The sequence below is a fragment of the Patagioenas fasciata genome, chromosome 1 (genome assembly GCF_037038585.1).
Source record: "Patagioenas fasciata isolate bPatFas1 chromosome 1, bPatFas1.hap1, whole genome shotgun sequence".
Classification (NCBI taxonomy): Eukaryota; Metazoa; Chordata; class Aves; order Columbiformes; family Columbidae; genus Patagioenas; species Patagioenas fasciata.
In genome coordinates, this window is record NC_092520.1 from 56,936,502 (window position 1) to 56,960,935 (window position 24,434).

The 24,434-nt window shown below is 41.2% G+C and overlaps 2 protein-coding genes across 3 annotated transcripts in view; one reads left to right on the top strand and one right to left on the bottom strand.

The window, feature by feature from the left end:
• Nucleotides 1-24,434, top strand: part of UBAC2 (UBA domain containing 2) — a 102,239-nt gene that overhangs the window by 17,152 nt on the left and 60,653 nt on the right. The gene's annotated exons all lie outside the window — the stretch shown is intronic.
• On the bottom strand, nucleotides 542-5,619 carry GPR18 (G protein-coupled receptor 18). The gene is made up of 2 exons (XM_065860403.2): nucleotides 5,560-5,619; nucleotides 542-1,860 (listed from the first exon to the last, which is right to left on the bottom strand). The coding sequence occupies exon 2, from the start codon at nucleotides 1,812-1,814 to the stop codon at nucleotides 852-854; it is 963 nt and encodes a 320-aa protein (XP_065716475.1). The 5' UTR covers nucleotides 1,815-1,860; nucleotides 5,560-5,619; the 3' UTR covers nucleotides 542-851.

The window sequence follows — 24,434 nt, forward strand, 5'->3', positions numbered from 1 at the left end:
GTTAGTGCATATCTTGAAAGTAGCTAAATGCTGATTTAATAAGTAAGAAATGTCATGTGTTTGACATTTTAAAGATACATTTTTTGTAGGGTGTGAGTATTCAGAAGGACCTGAAAGCTTGAGTAGTATTGCAGTTAATCATGTGTTGTTCTACCTTGGAGTTTGTTGCTGGGACACAGGCTGCTGGTGTGTCTGGACAAATTCAGTATTTTCATCTGTGTAAAAACATACCTTGTGCAAGAGTAGGGTGAAATTAAATGTGCACATCATACTCACAGGGAACTAATGAACAGTTTGACTATTATACCTTTTGATGGTATTTTTATCTATGACTGCAGAATGTTGTCAGTTACAAAGAAATCTGCATCAAAGAAGTTTTTATGAATGAATTATGAATGCTACCTACATATGCTTTCTCTTTGAGTCATGCTAGCATTGATCTTCAGAGAATGAAGCTGATTTTAGAGGTGTGGGATAAACAGGTGTTTCAGGAGCATTTAGTTGTGCAAATATAAAAAATTAATATATATTGCATTGTAATTATTCAGTGTTGCCTGCTTTATTACACTAAAAGTCACTTCTTCATGTCTGACAATACTCACAGTCATTTGAAATCACAAAAGCATTGGAAAGTTTAACGCTAATACTAGGTTTTAGTTAATTTCAGATTTACAAAAGCTGTTGAACAAATATAAAGAGGTGCAATTATTCAGCTTCTCTCATATTTACAGTGCAACAAACGTATCTGTTACTTCTGGTTATACCACATTCTTCAGTGCAGTCAAAACGCTGGAATTCTGAAAAATAATAGCTTTTTTACACTATAAAATCCCCTGACATTTTTTATCTTTCTATATCATTTCACTATTCATATTACTGAGTGATCTTACACTTCCAGTTCGAAAACTTTTCCTGCGCACGCTGCGAAGGTAATTGCGATAAAGGATTACACTGATGACTCTTGCCTGAAATTGTTTAGAAACAATATAGTACAGTATAACATCCAAGCATGTACTGAGATTCATGAGAAAGGTGGTAAAGGCTGCCCAGGGATTATAAGTTGTGTTTTCATTTTGCAACATCAGGAGGGCGAAGCAAGCGTGGAAAGGTACGAAGCAAATGAGTACTTGAGCAATTAGAGTAACTATAATTCTTATGGATCTCTCCTTGGCCTTAGGCTTCAGTTTGGAAGTCTTGCCGTGGATAAAATTATAAATAATGACAAGGTAACACCCCATCATGATAAACAAGGGAATCAAAAAGAAAAAAATCAAGCGAGAAAAGTTCAATGTATTTACTTCCTTTAAATGGATGATATCAAGCATTTTCATGCAGGTGGTGAAATTCGAGGCTTTGTCTGGATCAGATTGCAAAAACAGCAATGGGGACGTTGTTGCGAGGGTCATTACCCAGATTCCAGCGCAAGCCAGCATAGCTTTTTTTGTGTTTTTAAGTTCTTTGACATGTTTGGGCTGGACAATAGCCATAAATCTGTCTACGCTTATGAAAGTGAGCAACCACAGAGCAATGGCTGGATAAAATATAGTGAAAGCACTGATAATCCGACAGAATATATCTCCGAAAGGCCACATTTCTTTCCCATGGTAGATTATCCGAAAAGGCAAGGAAAATATAAAAATTATGTCAAGTAATGCCACATTCATCATATATACAGTTATAGTAGTTCTCTTCTTGGTAGTGCAGCTGAAAACCCATAGTGCCGTGGCATTCACCAACAATCCCACTGTGAATACAAAACTGTAGAAGACCAGTGATGCAATCCGGTATTCTTCAGGGTGCTGGTTTCCAGACATCCTATTTTAATTGAATTTAGGAATAACGGCTGCACTCCATAAACACCTTGAAAGATAGATAAAATAGAATTATTCTCGGTCGAATAAAAACTTTATTTAAAAACAAAAGAAGAAGATTGTTGTAGAATGGGATTTAGTGAAGAGATTATATTGTTTAGCTGTGAAATGTGCTAGCTTTGTTGCTTTTTCTGACTACAAATCTGGTATTGTGCTCTAAAGGAAGTATCTGTTCTGTCAGGCTTGTGAGAAATACTATTTATAAGATAGTTTTTAATTAAACATGTCTAGTTACTGAAGAGATTTCTTATACAAGGAATCCAAAAGTCAAGACTGACCAGCTATTTTGATTGTGCTTCAGTTGCTGATAATTGTATTGAAACAGCTACAGTTGAGGTAAGAAAGAGCTATTTCCTGAAGAAAATATTTCTTCAAGTTGTCACTGATGAAAAATTAATGACTAAAAATAGTTATGAGAAAAAAGTGAGCATGGCATGTAGTGACATTTGGCTGTGCAAAGTCAAGTATTGACTTTGCGTTTTATCTGTGTAGGAACTACTTAGCTCCCAAAAGAATAGGTGCATGCTGTTACTCATAAAAGATATTAAAAAGCTATCTTAACAGCTGTGTAGCTTCTGATACAGTATTTAATGTGAGGGTGTTGGAACCAACCACCTGACATATGAATGAGATTAATAAATTGATAGACTTCCTATTTAAAGAAGTAAAAAAGATGGGAAGCAGCCCTGTCTCCGATCTGGGCCTGTGCGAACTGTATTTTTTGGGAGAAAAGTTGCTGGGTGGCAGGCAGCAACTCCAGAGCAGAGCTGTGTTGCTTCTTTCAGCTTCTTGGTCATTGGAATTGGACATCTGACGTGTCATTATGAAGATTCATCTGATGAGAATCACAGACTGGTTAGGGTTGGAAGGGACCTCTGGAGATCATCTAGCCCAACCCACCTGCTAAAGCAGGTTCACCCAGAGCGGGTCGCACAGGAATGTGTCCAGGTGGGTTTTGAATGTCTCCAGAGAAGGAGACTCCACAGCCTCTCTGGGCAGCCTGTTCCAGTGCTCTGGCACCTTCAGAGTAAGGAAATTTCTCCTTACGTTTAGATGGAACCTCCTGTGCTTCAGTCTGTGCCCGTTGCCCTTGTTGTTAGGCACCACTGAAAGGAGTCTGGTCTCATCCTCTTGACACCCACCCTTGAGATATTTATATACATTGATAAGATCCCTTCTCAACCCTCTCTTCTCCAGGCTGAACAGTGGAAAGAGATTTTATCCTGTTGTCCTTGGGAGCCGTTTCAGGATGGCAGACCTTGCCTGGGGATTGCATGGGTGCTCTGGGTAACCTACACCCTCCCACTTGCCTGGCTCTTGCTGTGGTGACAGTTTGGTGGCTTTGTATGGGAAGGTTCCTCTTGTTTGGCTTTTTACCCAGCCCTGTGGCAGCTTTGTGAAGAGGAGGAGGAAAATGTTATCTGTTTGGTGTTCCCACTTGTGACAGGCAGCCAAATAATATCTACAGTATCAGGCACCAAAACTGTTCTCAAGAGCAGAAGAGTGTGTAATTCTGTGTGTTTTATCTCCTAACGTGGAGAATGCATTAGAAAAAGGCTTATTGTTACTGCTCATCCATTTTATGCTTTCACTATAATGTTTACCAGGTACTTTTTCAGTGGTATAGGAGTACATAGTGGATGAACCAGTGTTTCGTAATCTAGTGTCCTGGTCTGACACGGGGAAATACCAACTGCTTTTGATAAGAGTATCCATAAGAGTAACTAACTTAAGTCTAACATATTAAATCTTTCTTCAGGTTAGTTTCTGCCTTGGAATATGAAGTTTTGATATGCTTGCAATTATCCGGCTTACAGATATTTTTTTTTAAATGTATACAAATATCTAGTGCTAAACTTGTGTCTCAAAGGTTTTTTTTTAGCTGTTTAAAGCAAAAGGTGTGTTTTCAAATCAGGCTGAGGTCAGAACCTGTAACAGAATTTATGTTTTGTGTGGGAAAAGCTATGCATATAATACTGACAGAAAAATAACTTTGCAAGGCATCTGTGTGAATGCCTCTGTAATACCTCACTGTATAAAGGACACTAAAAATAAAAAAGTTAAGGCTGATAGCAGACCTTATTGTGAGTTAGATGGGATGTGCATGAAAGAAGTTTTGTAGCATATGCTTGCAGCACAGTTGAAATATTATCTGGCATACTGTCCCATTTTCATTATTGTTGCATAAAATTGTCCAAATATCGCTAAACTGCTTCCCCCCCGCACATTGGAATTGTGTTTGGTTTTTTTTTTTCCTCTCGTGCGGGTTTTGTTCTCTCTTACTAATGGTTGCCTATGATATAGTATGCTACTACCTATCCCAAGATCCTGACTGATTCAGCAGGTAAATTGAGTAGTAATGTATATAGGCTAGGTAGAAGAATTCACTTTTTATAGATGAATGTTAATAAACAGCATGGATTTTGGTTTTGCTTTTCTCTCCTTTGGGCTTGCACTGACTGTAATCATTTCTGGTCAGGTCTTGTTTCTGAAATAACCAGCAGACTGGTGTTGATGGGAAGAGGGGAAGCTGAGTCTGGCTTGAACTTATGCAGGAAGACATGTGGTTCCATGGCTTGTTTGCAGGTTATTTCAGGTTTGTGCCAGTTTTGAGGTATAGCAAAGAATGGACATACTGTTTTTTTTTTCAGTTGTTCAGATGCTGTTTACAAACTTTGTGGGTTTAAGTGCATGTCAGTGTTATAATTAGGCAGTTCTCCTAAATTTAATTTTTAAGAATCTAAAATTTAACGTTTATCTAGGTATAAAATAATGGGATTTTTTTTAAAGTGTGTACTTATCTGTCTTTATATGCAAATGCAGATCATCTTATTTTTCATCAGTACTTGTCTGCGTGGAGTTCAGGTCAGTATCTCCCAGGTCGGCCCAAGTAGGTCTTTGGGTGCCTCTGACTGGTTTTGCCCTAGTTGCCATTTTTATAATGGGAACATTTACTTGCTGGTATTGATTAAAACATTTGCTGGGGCACCCCTGGAGTCACTGGTTTCTGTCCATCTGTGTTAATTCTGAATGATTACTCTGATGTTAGTCCATATGTTTTGTCAATCTCTTTAATTTTTTAATGATAGCTGGGGTCCTGAATGTCTAATGAGACTTGTGAAGCCCATCTAGGTGCTGTGTACAAGAACAAAGACTTTCAGAACAAAATCAGAATTAAATATTTTCTTCCAGATTCTTGCTATGAGTAAGGCAACAGTGACTCCATTTAAAGGATTGTGTGTGTATCTCTCTTTGCAATCTCCATTTTTTCCTTTGGCTGTGCCTTACATTTGCTCACGTTTCCCTGAGGAGGACATGGCTTTCAGTGAAGCACAGACCAAACAACAAGACCTATCTCTTGTTTTTAGTTTAACCAAAACAAACATTTTTCCTTTCGTGATAATGTCCTTGCCAATGCTTTTGGTTATTGCATATTTTTAAATTTAGTGTTAAAATCCTGAGCAACAGTATTTATGGTACTGTGCTTTTACAGCTGCAGTCATTTTACTTTAAATGTGATTTACAGAATGCTGCTGATACTTTGAAAGTCCATTAAAGTATTCAATTTCTTTTCATTAGTTCTAGTATAAATGCTGGTGTTCAGCTTTTGAAGAAAGAAGTCTGTCTTAGCAACATACATAAACATCCAGCTTACTTTGTTAGCGTAGCATAGCAGATTGTTACTCACCTTTTGTGCAATACAGAGTTTCTTCAGAGATGCTCCTTTCATAGTCTCCAATCTAGAAGGTTTAGACTTCCTCTTTGCTCAGCTTCGCTTAACTAAAATAGCTCCTTAGGCAGGAAATAATGACGAAATCTAGCTGGTTCTGAACTTTTATTGGTCACACTTAAAAGTTTCTTGCTAATATTTCACGTATATGTGATGTCTGTGAACTGCTATTTCTAGTACCTTTGAACAGGCAAGCTTTTATAATACAACCAGTGTGGACAAACTGGGCTGTTGTGCTATGTGTCTTTTCAAAATACATTTTAAAATGTTTGTAGTATAATGAAAGCATATTTTTGGTGGCTGTTTGCGTGCAAAAGTATCTGCAAGAATATGTATCTTGGTTATGCAAAAGTTTCTAATAATCACAATGTAAATGTATTTACTGTAGAGTGTAATCTGCCTTTTTTTGTAGAAATCCCCTTTTTATTTTTATTGCCTTGGATAGTAGTCACTCTGAAAGTGACAGAAACTTGCTGCATTTGAAATGAGAAGTTTGATTCACTTGAATACTGGCCTTGTTTGTGCCTGTACTTACCATATTTTACTCACACAATAGCAATGTTTCCATACTTTATTTGCTGTCTAAAATAATAACATGTGTTTTTAAGAGCTTTGCAGAAAATTGCTGCATGAAGAGAGGTTTTAGCCTTTATTAAAATAGAGTAAGATCTCTGAACTGTATCACTGCAACAGACATCTTTGGTGAGATTAAAGTATTCACAAACACTACTTTTTCTCTTTGTCAACACGAAAAACAATCCAGCATTTGAAGGAGCCATTTAGAGGAGCATCATTGTAAATTCTTTGTTGAGTGCTCACTAGTTCCAGGTCTCTGACTGTCAGTCTTTGGGACATGGAAGCACACTATGGAGAGTTTACCTCCTGTGGCTTTTATTTTCCCTCCCCAAATGAAGCAAAAAGATGTGTGTTGAGGAAGGGAACATTAATATTTTGGTCTCCTCCTGGCATGTAGTCAAGAATTTGCATGTGGTGCTAGAAGCAACAAAATCCTGCAGTTCAGATGTAGCCAGAATCAGGTTTTTATCTGGGGACATCCTTCTTCGCTGCCTGTAAAAGTTACATAGGTAGGTGATGCTCACTTAGCTCTAAAGATAACTTCTGTGGAAAACAGCTTTTCTGCTGGAGTCATGTCATTTATCTTAGTTGAATGGGTTTTTGGTAGCGTGCAGGTATTTGCATGGGTCAGTGTGGTGGGTGAAGTCATCACAGGGAGGGACCTGCCTATGGTTCTCAGTGTGTAGATTAGTATCTGTAAAAAGTTGGTCTTTCCTGTTTAGGTGAACTAATACCCAACTTAATTTTTGTGATCACTTCAAAGACCTCTTAAATGCAACGAGCTGTAAATCCTCCTCAGACCATTGTATAGAAATATAAATCTGTTTAAAAGGGCTTAATATTACCAATGCTGAAAACTCTTCGGTGGCTTTAGCAAAACAACCCTGGAGCATGCCCCAGCAGGATGAGTCACTCGTACTGTTTTCAAGTCTAGTGAAAGCTCATTAAAATTCGGTGACATATGTATTTTTAAAAGGTTTAAAAAAGAGTGTGAGGCTCCTGGAAGATAATAACTAGGCTGCTGAACTCTTGCAGGAGGGAGTACTTTATTTTTACCAAAAAAATGTGCAGAAGTCCATTGGTCCCTTCCCACCTGAACTATGCTGTGAACATATCAAAACAAATCAAGTGAACAGACAGTATTCCCGTTAGCTGAAGAGGGAGTAGTTCTGGATTTGGATGGAAACCAGGCGGATGTTGAGGCTGGGATGGGAGAAGCTGCATGCAGTGAACTTGCTGTCTTCTGGGGGGAGGGTTGAAAGGGTGACATTTTATAGCTGTGTCTCATTTTGTCCGAAGAGGGTGGTTGACGTCTTGACCCGACAGGGGAGGTCATGGTTTGCAAGGGCAGCTGGAACCCAGTCAAACTTTGAATTTAGCAGTTTACACAGGGGGATAACAGCAGCTCAGTGGAGCTTACAGGCACATTAAGCCATGCAGCTAGTTTGCTGTAGCTCAGAAGTGTCAAACTCATTTTCACTGGGGGCCACACCACATCAGCCTCGGGGTTGCCTTCAAAGGGAAGGAGTAGTTACATTTATACAGTCCTGAAATTGCATTTGGCCCTTTGAAACCAACCGCCTTCATGTAGGTGTCAGTCTGTCTCCTGCTTTCACTCAGGCTTTTCACAGCCTGCTTGGTGACGAAGCCACCAAACCGCTCTGCTGCCAGGAGGCTGGCAGGCCTTTCCCCTCAGCGTGGAGGGACAGCTCTGCCTGGCAGCCACGTGCTGAGGTGTTTGCACCACCAGCAAGCATCTGCTAATTCTTGTCTGGGTGCTCAGACTGGCTGCAGCTGCAGGGTGATCAGCATTTGGAGGTGAACACCCCAGAGAAAAGTTGTGCTAACTGTGGTTCGTGAGAGCCAGTGGGCTGCTCTACTGTGCCGCATTCCCCTGCCACTTTAGTTTCTGTTGTAGGAAGCACCTGACTCTATTTTTGTTTTGTTCTCCTTCTGTACTCTTTTATCAGCCAGAGAGGAGTGTCTTGCACTGGTTTCCCTCAGATGGGTGAGCACTTCTATCGCTCCAGTTTTTACTGAAATAAATGTTCAGTATCCTCCAGGGTCTTTTTTTGCTATTCTGAAGTTTGGGGAGTAAAGAAGATTATTTTAGTTGTGTTACGTTAAAGCCGTTTTTAAGCAGCTAAAAGCTAAGCCAATGTACTTCAAGTCTGAGTGTAAGGCAGAATGCACATATTGTCTGTTATGGTACCTTCACTAACTGGCAGTAAGCCTTAGAAGAAATGAGCTTTATCACTTCCAGCAATGTGAAAGTGCAACACTGAAGGGACTGTCTTCATGCTGCTGCTTCTGCAGAAGTAATGTATTGCTTTCTCTTTCCATGATTTTGTCATGGTACAGAAAATTATGTTTCGCTTGTCCACCTACCATGTAATGTAAGCTTTGTCCAGCTGATGCAAAGAAGTTCTGCACACAGAGGGACAGAAGGATTCCCCCTCTGCTTCAGTTTGGTAAGGAGCAGGTTTAAGCTTGTATCCTCCTTCTCCTTCCAAACTTTCCTTCACCTGGACCTATTGAAAAGAAATAACTGAAGCTATTTGCACAGTCCAGCGCACCAGTGGTGCAGGAAGCAACTCTCCCATGTATTAATTTCCTGGCTTGCTGTTGTGGCTGAGTTAACATGTGGTTACCGGTTGCTGTTCTCAACCTTGGTGAAATTGTGTTTCATTTCTTATTTCCATATTGTGTTGTACCATAGTGAAGGTTTAAGAATAGACTGGTTCAAAGTTGTCATGGCACTGAATGCATAAACTTAGTGCAATTGTTTCCAGTTTTGCCGCATGTGTGTTACTCAGAGGCTGCATCATGGTGTAGCCGATCCTCCTCTCCCACTCCCCAACCTGCGAGTGACTACAAATGCTGTGTGTGGCAGAGCTGAAGCAATGGGAAACAGCAGCTGAAGAGAACTGCAGCCTAGTTAGCCATACCTCATGTGGCCTAATTACTGTCACACTTTGCTTTCTCTTCTGTGTTTTGCTAGAATTTGGTATGGTTTGAGGAAAGAGTTCCTGAGTTTTTACTTTAAAAAATATCAATAATGAAATTGACATTCCAGGTTTATTCTGGGGTGTGGTGTGTTGGCTTGTTTTGTTTTCCCCACATCTAGAGCTTCCTCACAAGGGGAGGAGGAGGGACTGGCACTGATCGGTTCTCTCTGGTGACCAATGACAGAACAGGAATGGCAGGAAGATGTGCCAGGGGAGGTTTAGGTTGGACATGAGGAAAAGGTTCTTCCCCCAGAGGGTGGTGCAGCACTGGAACAGGCTCCCCAGGGAGGTGTCACAGCCCCAAGCCTGACAGTGTTCAAGAAGAGACTGGACAAGCCCTCAGACACATGGTGTGAACTGTGGGGTTGTCCTGTGCAGGGACAGGAGTTGGACTGGATGATCCTTGTGGGTGCCTTCCAACTCAGGACATCCTATCATTCTGTGATTCTTCCTTGAACAGCCATGACACACCCTGTGTCACTAAATACCGTAAAAATATACAGTGCATCTGGCCTCCAGTTCACCTGTTCAGCAGCACCAGCCTTTGGAAGAAGCAATACTTCAGAAATTAATTGAAATGGAAGTTGCATCTCTAAGATGTCTGAGAGTGGGGTAGCGGACTACAGACAGCAGTTTGTTATGAAGCAGCCATCTCAGAATGTGTATGGCCTAACATTAGCTCATGGCAAATACCAACACTGCTCCATGCGTGTTGATGAACCTACTACATTGCCTTTGGCAGATTTCTTAAAATGTTGTATCTGCTTTCCACCTGTGTTCTGTTGTGTTGGGAAGCATCTTTTTTTCTTCCAGAAGGTACAGATTTCTCATGACAAATATTTCATAGTTGTTTAAAACCTGCACGAACACTCAGCTTTTTATTTTCTTTCTTAAATCTGTATGCACTGTCAGGAGCTATGCAGTGAGTTAGTTGTTCCAGTTTAGAAGTGTCTAGGAGAGCCTTTTCAAGTACTCTTTCCTTACTAAGTATGTAGTACAAGATATTTTTAGTATTAAACTGCTCTTGAAAGTCTCAGGTGCGTAGGAGTACTGTTCTGAAACTTGATATGCCTCCCAGGGATAAAGTTAATGTCTTTATTGAGAGCTGCTTAAACTGAGATTCTTTTGATGAAGTCTAGTGCAGAAACAGGTAAAATCATTATGACTCTTCCAGCATTTAGGAACTTGGACATCCTCTGCTCAGTTACTAGCTGGAGTATTATATCAGAAATTAAATAATTAAAAATTGCTACATGTGCTTTAGCATGCCAGTGACGTATTTAATCTAAAGTGTGTGAAGTGAGAGTGAGCTGTGCAAGTATTTGAATTAGAATAAGTGCTGCCCTTTAAATTCAAGGGCAACTTGCTGTGTGTTGCATTGCTGTGCGTGTGCCCAGGCCTGGCAGGTAGGTTACTTTGATGAAGTGACCGTCTTCTAATGCTGTTCTGTCCCTGCCACCTGTCTCTGTCACAAATTAACAAACACAGTAATGCGTTGGGGTTGTGAAGCTTGGTGTGCTGTGGAGTTGAGCTGACATGAGAGAGAATGTTCAAGATGGTAAAGGGTCTGGTGTAATCCAGACACGGGGACAAAGCAGCTCAGTTCCTGCCATATCACAGTGGATCGGATTAGTTAGGATCTCTGCAGGGCAGGGTTGCTTGGTGCTTAGGCTCAGCACTGTCCTTGGAGAAGAGAAGGCTGAGAGGGGGTCTTATTTATGCTATAAATATCTCAAGGGTGGGTGTCAAGAGAATGGGACCAGACTCCTTTCAGTGGTGCCAAGTGACAGGATGAGGGACAACGGGCATAGGCTGAAACACAGGAGGTTCCATCTAAACACGAGGAGAAACTTCTTTACAGTGAGGGTGCCAGAGCACTGGAACAGGCTGCCCAGAGAGGTTGTGGAGTCTCCTTCTCTGGAGACATTCAAAACCCACCTGGACACATTCCTGTGTGACCTGCTCTGGGTGAACCTGCTTCAGCAGGTGGGTTGGACTGGATGATGTCCAGAGGTCCCTTCCAACCCCAGCCATTCTGTGATGCTATGAAATTAAGAAGTTGACTGCGTGTGCTCAGTGCACCTGAACACTGGACAAGGCCAGCTGATGCTGTGAGCTGGCAAAGGGTGACAGCAGAGCTGGCTGCGAGCAGAGGATTTCAGAGAAGTCATTGTCTTTGCATGTACAGAGCTGGGTCCTCTCAGAGGACTCTGTACTTTCTGACAAACAAACTACAAAAATATAAACAGATTTTACACACAGGCATGCATTTTGAAGAGAAAGAGCTGAAATTCCTGAACTTCATCATGACAAGAAGCCTAGCAAAATAAGGCAGGACATAGATTTCTATTTCAGTAATTTAAGCAGCAAGTTTCTTTATGTAGGAACTGGTTTGGTCAAGATAGCTTTAAGAGAGGATGAGCCAGTGAAGCTGAATAGGGACTTGTGTAGCTACAGTTCTCTGATGCTTTCATCCTTTGCCTCCAAATCATGCTGGCTGTCAATGCATTTTATTTTTTGTCCTAGAACATCTGGGACATTGCTTTTACTTACTTGTAGCTGAGCTCTGTGCTGTGTGGTGATGTGGAGCACCAGATTCATAGCACTTGCCCAAAATGCAGAAATAGAAGGAAGTACACAGCTTGTTTGGAATAATATGCAGTGGAGGAATGTGGGACATCTTTGTCTTCTGTCTTCTAATTTGACAGCATATGGATGGAACCATAAGAACTGTACCAGCAGCCTGTGGCTCACAGCGCTTATTACTGTCTAGATGACATAGTTTATTTCCAAGACGGTGTGGCCTAAACTGTCAGGGTTATAGGGTTGGTGCTGGGTGTAACATCTTTTAGTAGTGAAGCTGGATCTGGCTTCTCTTTATTGCCGGACAGTTCCTGTCCTGATACTTACACTGCCCAATGTGAAGGTGTCTGACATCTGCAAATGGAGCTTAGTCTCCAATAAGGAACGGTTTTGTGAAACCGTTTTGACTTTTGCTGTGGTTGAGGTTAATTACTGTGTCAATACTGCCATCTACGGATCCTTAGCTAGCACAGCAACAGAACCTTTGAACAGCAGAAATCAGGTGTAATGGGGTCATTCCTTTATACACCTGCACTACTTAGTCACATGTGTGGATAAACTGATTATGAAGAGTGAAAACTGTTTCGACACCCTCATGGAAGGGAGGTGCCTCATGGTGTGGAAGGTTTGAGTGTTCCCATAACTGTAGAACTGCAAATTCTGTTGCTGCTCAAAGAGTTAGAGTTCACACAGGTCTCCAATTTGCATTTCTTTTGAACAATAAGATACAATTCTGAGAGTGAGTTTTAAGTGAACACTTTCTTACTTTGTATAGTCTGAATTTACCCTGGAAAAGTGACGAACTAAAAGACACCTAGTGGGGGAGGGAAAGAAGGACTGAAAACAACATTTGCTATTCTTTTTTTGGCTTTGTTATATAGCACAAGGATAAAAGCTAAAATTAAAAATTAAGCAGCCCTGTGTTTTTTAAGCCACCCACATCCCGATTTTTTATTTGTCTGATACGTCTCTACCAAAATAAGACGCAATAGCAGCCACCTTCTCACCACAACACTTCATTTTTTTCTGAAGGAGTGGGTATTTGTGTTCTAAAAGTTTTATGATTAAATTATTTCATGAAAATAAGCAATGCCTTATTTCCTATGTGGGAGTAGGGAGCCTCCTTTTTAGCTTAACGGTTAACTCTCAAAGGTTATTTTCAGTCTACGTGGGGATGATCAACTGTTAGAAAATCATCTTTCTGTCTTTACTGGCAGCTTGTGTTTTTTTCCTCCTTCTCTTCCTCTTTCAGGAAGTAGCAAAACCTTGTTTGTTCCTCATGTTCAACCATACTAAAGGAAGACAGGGATGTGGAAGTCCCTTTGGAATTTAAAAGGAAATCCTGCATCTAATTGTAGATGTCTGTGCCAAACAATTCTGTGCAAATGAAAATTTTGGCTATTGTTTGCGAATTGGTTTACTGTTGGTGGTACCTCATGTTACTTGATCTGAAGAAAAACAATCTTTAAGTAGTCATTACATCCTAGAAACATCAGTTGTCTCCTATCTCTAGAAGTTATGCCACGAGCAGGGATTGCTACAACATTTTTGTTTTAAGGGACTGGTGTTCTTTCATACAAGGGATAACGTAGTTCATGGAATGAACTGCCACCGTTCCAATATTGGTCTACAGATCTTTCTTCCCTCTCCTCATATTTGTTGGACAGCTAATCAGTTGATTGGGGTGGAGAAAAAATGATGAAAAATTGGTGAATAATTCTTCAAAACAGTGGGAGATTCTATTATTATGGAGAGATACTGTGTCTGACATGTCTTTTTGCAAAATAAAGGGTGTGTGATTGTCCTCTTAGGACAAAGAGGAGGATGGTAACTAACTAACTTCACAAAGGAGGTCTTGCAGTGACTGGTGCTTGTAATTTATCTTAATTTACCAAAGTAGTGGACAGAAGTTGATTCAATAGTAAGTTCAGTGATTTTCTGAGAAAGCACAATTTTGTGATTGAGACTTTAAAAAACAAATACACGAGACAGAAGACTGGGTATAGATAGTAAAAATCTAACGTGTGCTTCACTGAAGAATTAAGAAATTAGAAAATGTATTTTTCAAAGTTAAAGGATTTTTCAGAGCTTCTGTATAAATAACAAGCTTTTTTTGTATGACTTTCTTTTAAAATTTCCTCTTAGCTTTTATTTTATGCTTACCAAATACTCTCCTTTTGTTTAGTCATCACTTTGCTTCGGACACCTTGGTCTTAATGGGGAAGTATTTTTTGCAAAGAAATCACTTCTCTGCTACAGCTTTTCTGTTTTGTCATGAACAAGCTAAACAATTTCCTGCCAGCAACTTGGGCTTTAGGATACTTCCAGAGCTCTCTTTGGGAAAAGATGAGCTACAGCCACAAATAAAAAGAAAGTGTGAATGGTGTCTTGATAATAGATAGATGGATGGATAGATAGAGCTGTTTTAATTTTCAGGTATTGTTAAGCCAAACTGTGCGAATAAGATGAACATTGAAACCTCTCTTTAATAGACCTAAGCCTTTGAAGACATTATGATGTCCATTAAAAATGTACTGATTATAATGTGGTAAGTTATAAGAAGAGATTTTTTTCCTTTTTACGAAGAAATCAAAAGTAATTTTAAAAATGGCTCAGCCAAAAAATAATGAATATTATTTAGTGTAGAAGAGGACTGAGGGGTAGCCAATTACTAGACTGTTCTACAGAATTGGGCTCAAAACCTTGACCAGCAGATGCATGAGTCACATTTTCGTAGTTAGTTCCAACTTATTGTCACTACCATGAAAATGGGTCATAATAAATGAGACAAAAATATCTTATGTGCTTTGCAGCGTCAGTCATCATAAATTGCCATCCTTTGCCTCTACTCTGCCCAAGCTTTACTCCAAATGCAGTTCCTGTTAGAAGATCATCATTTAATGCTGGAATCAGCAGGGAGCTGGGAGTGAAGACCGTTTTCAGCCCATCGTGTAGTGAGATGTGTCCTTGGGTTGCTCAGGTGTGGACTGGGTGATATTCATGGTATGTGGGATCAAGAGGCTGGAGAGAATTGAGGTTTCTGTGCTGGAACGTGGGAACTCAGCAACACTGTGAGGGATCCGATGTCAGAAGCTGGTAGGAAAGGCTGGAGCTCTCATTTGCCTGTGGTGCCCACCTCTCTTTCCCCAACACAGGCGGCTGTCACATAGTCAAACTTGTCCATGTAAATGTTTCTGGGAGGCTGATGCTACCCTGTGCCTCACTCTGCACTTTCTTTACACCCAGAAATGTGGAACAGCTGAAGTTACAGGAACTGTAAGCTATGGTAGGACTTACGCACTTTAGAAAGAAAATATTTCTCACATTTCTCACTAAACACATTCAAAAGCAAATAAAATCATAACCCTTTGAATTCAGGTGCGTAACATAGCAGGGTCCTGGATCACTACTGATCAAATTTATTTTCTCTGAGGCAAGAAGTTTGCAGAATGAAAATGTGTGTATTGGATACAAAGTTAAAAGCCAATCCACATTACAGGTTGGACTACTCCCAGTATAAGGTTCCGCCTTTGAGGTTATATGTGTCTCAAGGGCCTCGTGAAGTAAGTACCTATCTTAAATCAGGTTGCCCACTCTTGGTTCAGTAGAGTGACTCATGATCACCAGCCTACCAGAGTAAGTGTCAAGATCTTTAACAGCCACTAGGCAGCTCTCTGCTCTTTAGATTCATGAAGATTGGGCTGATCCTCACAGGAACATGAGTTTGATTGCTTCCAGGCTGTACCTGTCCAGGCTTGGAGGGCACTTTTCTCAGGCTGGGATGTATTATCCCCACGTCCTGCTGGACTCCTAGAGCTTCAGTCAGCCACTTGGCAGTATGTCCATACATGATGCTTTGCTCATTGCTCTCCTTGCACACAGGCGAAGTTTGAGAGAGTCTGCAGTGGTGGTAAGACACATGCCCTCAGGATTCAAACCTTTTGTCTTCAACCGTTATCACATATGTTGCCCCAGGTTTCTATTACCTAAGCCAGGAACCTTCTCTGATATCTTTGGAGGGACAGAGACCCGCTGTGTTGAGTTTCCCTATCTGTGGACCAGACATGCAACAGCTTCAGACTAGATGGGCTGGGGGAATCCTTTTGTTCATCAAGGTTCAACTTATTCCAACAGTGATAGCTGACAGTACCATGCTAATATTATGCAGATGTGAAGAGTGACGCATCACCCTCTTGCATTGGTTAGGGATGTCAATCATTTGGTGGAACTTACTTTACTTATTGGCAAATTATTGAGTGGGATTTTGAGTGCTTAAGTCAGATATGTCACAAGCAGGAAATCTGAGATGGTTTCTCAGTGCTATTTTTAAATATGTTTTCCTCTGTTCTGAAGCCAGTCAGACATGAGGCCACCTTTTCCAGTTTTCTGACGACACAGATAGATCTGGCAGGATGCAGATGAGTTAGTTGTGATGGCCCCAATCCATCTGAGAGGCAGCTTTCATTCAAGACTGGCTCAGCTAACAATGCAGTCACCCCACATCTGCTTCTTTGTGCTTTGTCATTCCTTTCTGGCCTGGGAATAACTTTTGGGATTGGTAAAGCACTACTATTAAACCCTGGTAAGAAACAGTACATCAAGAAGAAGCGCTTATTCTCTTGCAGTTGTTAGCAGCAGGACTGATATTCCCTGTAGTGTGAGACAAAATACTATTCTGTGTTTTAAAACTTTTTCCTTTTTTTTTTTTTCTGCATTTTTACTTACGTGTCTTGTACATTTAAGAAAATTCAATCAGTTCCATAAAGGGATACTCAGCAGTAATCTCTATGCTTTCCTGTGAAAAGCTTTTCTGTCACATGTCGCCATGAGTTTTACCAAGGTCTTGATGAGAGAGTTGGTTTTGTTTGTTCATTTTGTCTTCACTTAGTGATTGTTTTCCATAATGGGATATTAATTTGGTGCTGTCTTTCCTCACACTATGGCTCTTTGAGCCTATGGTCACCAGTTCTTTTCACCTTTTGATGAAGATAGTGTTTTGGTAGCTGTGTGCTCTGCCAGAAGTGTGAAAGAAGATTCAAGCCCATGTGGCTGAAGCAGTATAACGTTCTGTGCTTCCTCTCTTTTCAAGATTCTCCTCAGAATTCATCTCAGATTGCTACATCATTTACCAGAAAATCAGCCTGCTGGTGTTTCATCTAAACCCTCATATTTCTAGAACTGGAGCATCTCTGTATGTACCTCCAGGATGCTGAATATGCTTTGGGGTTTTTTTTTAATATTTATAAAGGCTGTTTAGGAGGGTTTTTTTCTGCTTCGGTGCAATAACTGTCTCTGTGCTGAGTGTCATAGTGAACAGCAGACTGTGAGACAATGGAGCAAGGGGTAAACACCAGGCGTGAGCCTCACTGTCCACAGTGGAATCATAAAGAAGTATTTCCACTCCAGAAATAAAAATGGAAGTTTTCTTTGCACCTTAGTAAAAGTGGTGCTTTGGCTACATGCTTGAGACAGCGTTTGCAGTAGCTGTTGTACAGTCTGATCTCACCCTGAATACTACGTTCGTTCTTCAAGTAACTTCTTTGGGCTGCGATTAAGAGAGATGAGTGTTTGCAATAATCCTGGAGAATGTTCACTCAAATATCCCATCAAAGGAGAAGGACTACTTGCTTGTAACTGGAGATTGGGATGTGTTGTCTACATGCTTTTGTCTTCTCCTCGTCTTTTGAATCCTTTCTTTGTGTTGGAAGTATGAGATGGGCAAATGGGAGAGGGTGTGCTTCACTCTTTCCACACTATGTTCAACCAACAAGGGCAGTAGACAGTCAGGAGTCCACCTTACCCTCTTGGTGAGGAACCATTTCCTAATGTCCAATCTGAACTTCATCTGACACAGCTTCATTCCATTTCCTCCTGTCCTGTCACTGGTCACCAGAGATCAGCACCTAGCCCTCTGCTGTCCATCTTGAGGAAGATGTAGACTGTGGTGAGGTTGCTCCTCAGCCTTCTCTTCTCCAGGCTGAACAAACCAAGTGACCTCAGCCATTCCTTGTAAGTCTTGTCCTCAAGGCTTTTCACCATCTTGGTTGTCCTTCTCTGAACACACTCTAATAGTTTGATGTTCTTCCTGTATTGAGGTGCCCAAAACTACCCCCAGCCCTCCAGGCGGAGCTGCACCAGTGCAGAGCAGAGTGGGACAATGAACTCCCTTGACCGGCCAGTGATCTGTGCTTGATGCACTTCAGGACACGGGTGGCCCTTCTGGCTGCCAGGGCACACTGCTGGCTCATGTTCAACTTGCCACCGAGCCGAACCCCAGATCCCTTTCTGTGGGGCTGTTCTCCAGCCTCTCATCCTCCAGTTTGTACGTATAACCAGGATTGCCCCATCCCACATGGAGAATCTGGCACTTGCTCTAGTTAAATTTCATATGGCTGGTGATGGCCCAGCTTTCCAGTCTATCCAGATCTCTCTGTAAGGCCTCTGTACCCTTGAGAGAGTCCAGAGCTCATCCTAAACTGAGAAAAGAGGAAAGATAAATAGATTATTATATTTTACATTTCTACAAAAACTTTTGAAATAAAAACAGGCACTGTTTTGGTCTTTAATATTATACTTAGAAAAAAAGATAAATTTCAATCAGAAATTGCTTCTCCATATAGACGTTCTAGGAGGGCGATAGATATCAAGAGTGGAAAACTTATGTTTCAACAGAATTTTATTGGTAATCCTCACTCGTGACTGTTGCAAGTTACTAAAAAGTTAAAACTGAACCCAAATAAGAACAACAACTTGTGATGTTGCCTACAGTATTTCTTTTGCTTGGTTTTGTTATCAAAAGCTAACAGGTGTTTTTGGGAAGCACAGATAAAAGTACTCAAATAGTAAAATCTTTTATTATTCTCCACAGAGCCTTATCATTAGTTTGTCTGCTTCCAATCTGCTTGTAACAAAAAATCATTGATTTCAGTTTTTAAGCTTAGTCACTTTCATATTTTTTATTTGAAATAATACCTTTTTTGGAGAAAAATAATTACCACTCATCTTATGTTCTACTTGTGTTGGCGGATGGAAAAGTGATAAATAAAATATGAAGTATGTTGTACCAAGGAGAGGACAGTTCTTTATGGATCCCAATAAGAAAGGCACAAATACCTGCAAGGCAGGTAGCTATTCATTAATAGCCCAGAAAATCTGACAGCAAGTTATTGAATCTGACACCCTTCTGATGCTGGCAGCGCCAAGGGGATACGGCTGGACTTCTGGTCATGGACAGCACATGGTGCAAGATCCCAGCTCTGAGATCACTCATGTTTCTTCCAGGGTCTTGCTAAGTACAGCTTCATCAGGCACTGACAGCAATCAAGCCTGGAGTGCAGGTGATACACTCTCTTACTCTTCTCTCGTTGGTGAAGTCACAGTCCTAGAATAGCTGTCTCTAATATTTCACATGGATGAGACAATGCACTGTACGTATACTTATGTTTAAATATACATTGACTACATGTATGTTGACTAATTTCGTGTTGACTGCGCATATGTTGATTAATTATACTATTGATTAGATATGCCTTGATTAAGTAGCAGTCACAATGTAGCCATGATGCAGAGGCATACACCTGGGTGAATGGTTATGTGGATCACTAACTCTTCACAGAATAAGCACCCACTGCTGGCTACTACAGCAGATAAGCAAATTATTGGTAAAGTTGGTTCTGCAACTGCAAACATTTTGGTTCAAATTACTGCCTGTTTTCTGGTTCCTTATGGATCAAGAAGTATTGCTCTTCTAAGCACAGATCACTGAACTAAAGTAGAAATTCCTTGTAGTTCTGAGGTGCATCCTGCTGGTAGGCCCTGACATTCTTCCCCTCCCACCTGGCTGCTGCTGTCATCCTCCGGTGTGTGGAAGAGTCCTGTTGCAGCAGCTGGGTTGTATTGTCGGATTAGATGGAGCGTAAATCATAGTTCTTACTTGTTTAGACCTTTTTTTGAGATGTTGAGAGATCTGGATAATGCTGTAGAGAGAGAATAGCAAAAACTTCTTCCACCAACATGTCTGTGGCCAGTGAGGGACACTTGTTTCCTGTTTTGTTTGTGACTGAAAAGTGAGACTTTGTGAAAGAGCATTAGAATCGGATTTCTGAGAAGTAATTTCAGAATTCTAGCTCCATCATTATGACTTTTTTGTTGTCGTTGTTAAACTTGTGAAGACCTTCTCTAGACTGAATGACAATGAGACTTCATCTATAGTTAAAATACGTTACGGTGCTAACTCTTTCTTGATATCTGTTTCAAGAATCTTTCTTTATGGACATTTTTAATTACAAGTCACATAATTAATCATGTAACTTCAGTAGGAATTTGCAATTTGCAGCACAAGAAGCACTGCAAAGGGCTATATGATAGCAGTGGTGTTTGGCTGCTTAAACAGAGATGCTGAGCTGTATGGTAGGTGCCTCTACAGCTCCAGCAACCACGGTATTAGGAAGGCAGGGCTGTAACCAGGGGAATTACTTTTTCCAAAATCAGCTTCCACATACAGTGGAAGATTGGAGGAAATGTAAAGACACTTCTTCTGTAGGCAGTAAAATCAGTTCAGACAACAGGAGGCATTTCCCTGACCCTGGGCTCTCAGTCTACAGTGGTCCTCACCTAGTTGTCCTCAGCCATGAGCTTGGCCTTTGTAGACTTGCGCAGCTATAGGCAGCTCTCCTGGCAGATGGAGGAACTCCTCCTAACCAAGGGCACGGGATGCAGGTGCTGGCCAAATGGCTGGAACCAGTGCAGCAGAAAATCAAGGAGGTGTGAAGAGATGGCCTGGCTGTGCCCAGAACTGGAGGCTGCAGTCGTCCCCCAGCATTTGTGGTCACCAGTTCTGCTTGCCAGTGCTCAGTGGTATCTGAGCATGCTAATTTTAGAGCTGCTGCTCTAGTTTGTGGGTTAAGAAGAGTTAAAGATGAAAGATCCTTCATTTAATGAAATTAATCTCTTATGCCAGTAAATTTGGATGGCTTGATTTTTTTTTTTTTTTTTCCCCCCCCACTTCTCAACAAGACTGAGACACTTTCTTCCAGTTCACGTTTTTAATAGTGACATGCAATGTATTCTTGCAGGTCTATATCTAGGTGTCCTGTCTGATAATTTATGTCAATTTTTGTCTAGAACAAAGCCACTAGGAGAAATCCATGAGATGTTGTTAAGTATCAGGGATATGAATGTGAAGCTTTGCCCTCTATCCCTCTTTTAGCATAAATAACGTTATTATGTATGTGTCCTGGCAGCTAGCCCTGACACCCCAGATGGGTTTGCCCCCGTCTGAGTGAAGGAGTAAGATTCTGATGGGTTGGGGCGGTTTTGAGTAGCTGGCATCATGAATACACTGTATTTATAATATTTTTTGAAGGCCAAAGAAGAATTGTCCTGAAGTCGCCTTTAGTCTCATAACTTCAGGAGTCTTCAGTTGTCTCTTTTTGTCAAAAATGCCTCACACATGCAGCTCACACATGCAGCTGACAGGGGTGCTTCATCTCTTCCTGTCCAACTGTGTACGATGATCTGTCACGGCCACTTCTAGACAGAATTACTGTAACTTTCCGTACTTAGAAATCACGATATTAAGGTTTCATTAAGTTCTTAGCCCCTTAGTAGCAGCAGCTGCTGATAAAACACTATCTGGCTCCTTTGTAGGCTAATAAGTTGAGAATAATCAGTTTTCAGCATCTCTATATTTAAAGTAGGCTGCCTTGGAGTGCCTTCTGCTAACTAACCACAACTTCCCTCGAAAGTTACGTGCCACAGGAAGGATGAAACTGCTAAGTCTAGCTTATTAGAGGGAGGAACATAGCTCTCTTTGTGCATGGTATAAGATAATGTATACTTTTCTAGAGGGGATAGGATAACCACAAATGTTGCTGCCTTCAGAACAGGTGCAAAATTTGTTTTTTTAGTTTAGCACTTTGCACAACATCTGTCATAACTGAGGAAAAGAAAAGAGGAAGAGGAGAAACTTGTATTTTGCACTGAGGGAAAATGAATATAGCTTTTTGGAAAGAAAACTAGGCCATGTCTTGACCTCTATTTTAGGAGGATGCTAATGACAGCATTTTGATAAGGGCTTAAGTAGAGGACAATGATAGAAGATTTTAAAGTTACATCATTTGCTAGTTTTACTTGCAAGGCTATTGAGTTTCATGTTTCTTTCTTCTCTAGCTTAAAGTTTTGACCAAATTTGTTAGTCATAGAAGGATGTAGGTTGGAAGAAGCCTCTGGAGAATGTGTTGTCCAGCGCTGGTAGTGGCAATTTAATGGGGGTTTGTCCGGTCAAGTGCTGAGTATCTCTAAGGACAGAGATTTCCCAGCCTTTCTGTGCAACCTTTCACAAAGTCTGACTAACCTCATGGTGAAAGAATGCTTCCTAATGTTTAATTGTTTCTTGCTGCAGCTTGTGTCCATTACTGTGTGTTGCCATCTCTTCTGTACCCTTTCCTAGTAGGCAGTTGAAGGCAGTGATAACATCCCTGCTCAGTCTTGCCTGAGCTCTCACCCTCTCCTCGAGGAGCATGTGCTGCAGCATCTTCATCGTTTTTGGTGGCCATCTGCTGGACTTGTTCCGGTATGTTGGTATCTTTCTTGTACTGGGAAGCCCAAAACTGGGTACAGGACTCCAGGTATGATCTCCCAAGTACTGAATGAAGGGGAAAGATTGTTTCCCTCTATGTTCTTTCTAACATGGTCCCGAATATGTTTGGCCATGAGGTCACACTACTGACTCCTCTTGGACTTATTGTCCACCAGATCCCAGACCTTTTTTTGGCAAGCTCCTTTCGAACCAGGCAATGCCCAGCCTGCCCTGTTCTCTGGGGTTATTCCGTCTCAGGTGAAGGGCTTTGCATTTGACTTTGCTGAACTTCACGAGGTGCCTGTGAGCCCATTTTTCCAGCCCATTGAGGTCCTGTTCTTCTTTATTTAAGGCGTCTGAGCAAGTTTATCCGAATTTGGCAGCTACGGGGCAAGATCCCCGTTTTGAGACTTACCTGTATGCTACTGTGGTAGGAAAAGCAGATCAGTACACTGTGGATCCCCCATGTATAGAGATACCCTGTTCTTTTCTGCCACCCAGCTCAAACACAGTTGGATTTCCATTCTTCCTTTGCACTTGCCTTCTTCCCTGCCTCTCTAATTTGGATGAAGTGGTGAACAGCTTCGATTTGACTGTTCGTAGGAGAAGGGAGCAGATGGCTTGAAGGAAGAGGACTTGATATAGGTCTGTTAAATCACGAGCAGTGTGGACAGAGTAAATAGGGAGTGACTGTGTTCACTTCTTTCTAGTACAAGAACCCCGACACTTCAAATGAAACTAACAGGTGTCACAAGAAAACGGCTCCACACACCCTGGGTGTTAGTTGGGCTGTGGAACTTCTTGCGGCATTTTCAGTTCAAAAAGGGACCAAACAGGCTGACAGGAGACCAATTGACTGAGGACTGCCATGTACAAGATGAGACATATGCCTCAGAATTCTGAAGTCAGACATTGCAGAAAGCCAAGAGAATATTCTGAGGAGGAAAACAATGAGGAAATATGTCTGAGCATTTTCTACCATAGCTTCAGTCTGCAGGCTGCAGCTTAGCCAAGAATGTATTGGGAAATATTTCACTCAGATGAATTTGATGTTTTTCTAGTGATTCTTGGTGTCCATTGACCTTGTCTGTGTTGAGCCAGCACAGTGGGATGCTGCTAAGACACAAACCTTAATTTGTCTTGAGTTCTTCCCCTGCTCTGTACCATAGACGTGGAAATAGAAGAGGCAGAGAATGTTGCTGCTTTTCAGTTCCTCCAAAACTGATCGTGTAATGTGAAGCTTTTCTTCTCCTCTTTTGCCCTCTGTTTTTCTTATGTTGCAGGTTGTCTCATCATTTTCTTGGAGTCTTTTCATTCCTTGCTTACCTGAAAGCTTTTGAGTTTCGGAACAATGTTAGTCCTTAATGTAACATCTGTTAAAACAAAAAAAAAAATCTCAATTTTTTTTTTCTTTATGCTAGTGGGCTTGCTGGTTTAAGAAGGCTCATTAACCACCTCCAGGAATTGTGTTATTTGTTGTAGCATGTTTGCCATTTCAGACAGTCACTATTACTGTCTTTTGCTTGGAGATGATCATGTTACTGACAGGTTCCTCATCTGCAGAACTTTCAGGGTCAGAGCCAAAAGAGTCAGGCAGCAATACCTTGGGGAATACCTGTCTTCTTCTGTTGGGACTCTAAGCCACAGAAGATTGTGTTCTTTATCTCCACACTTCCAATTGGGCTTCAACACCTTCAGGCTCAAGGTGGCTGAGGGAACCTGTCTGAGGACTTGCAGTGGTAGTCCTTAGTTTTGCATTCTCAGTGAAAGTAAAGGTGAACACAAGCCATGTTCTTTTGCTGGAAATGTGCATCTGTTGGGGATTTTTCACATGATGCACCTTCACTTGGTCATGTGTTCTACAACAGGTGCCTGTACAGCTTTCTTTTCTGGACTTCAACAGAGACAGGCAAAATATACCATTTGACCCCCACCATGATTTTTATTTCTATGCGCCCTTGTCACATTTCCCACCAGATAAGATTTGAGAGAAATGTCAGCAGTGGACACTTGGTCTTGTTGGAATCCTCTTAGGAACTGCCCTAGACCTATCCTCCAAAATGTAGAATTAAAAGATATCTCTGTAG

Bases quoted from the DNA above. Each gene is read 5' to 3' on its own strand.
- GPR18 (XM_065860403.2), bottom strand. From the start codon at position 1,814: ATGTCTGGAAACCAGCACCCTGAAGAATACCGGATTGCATCACTGGTC.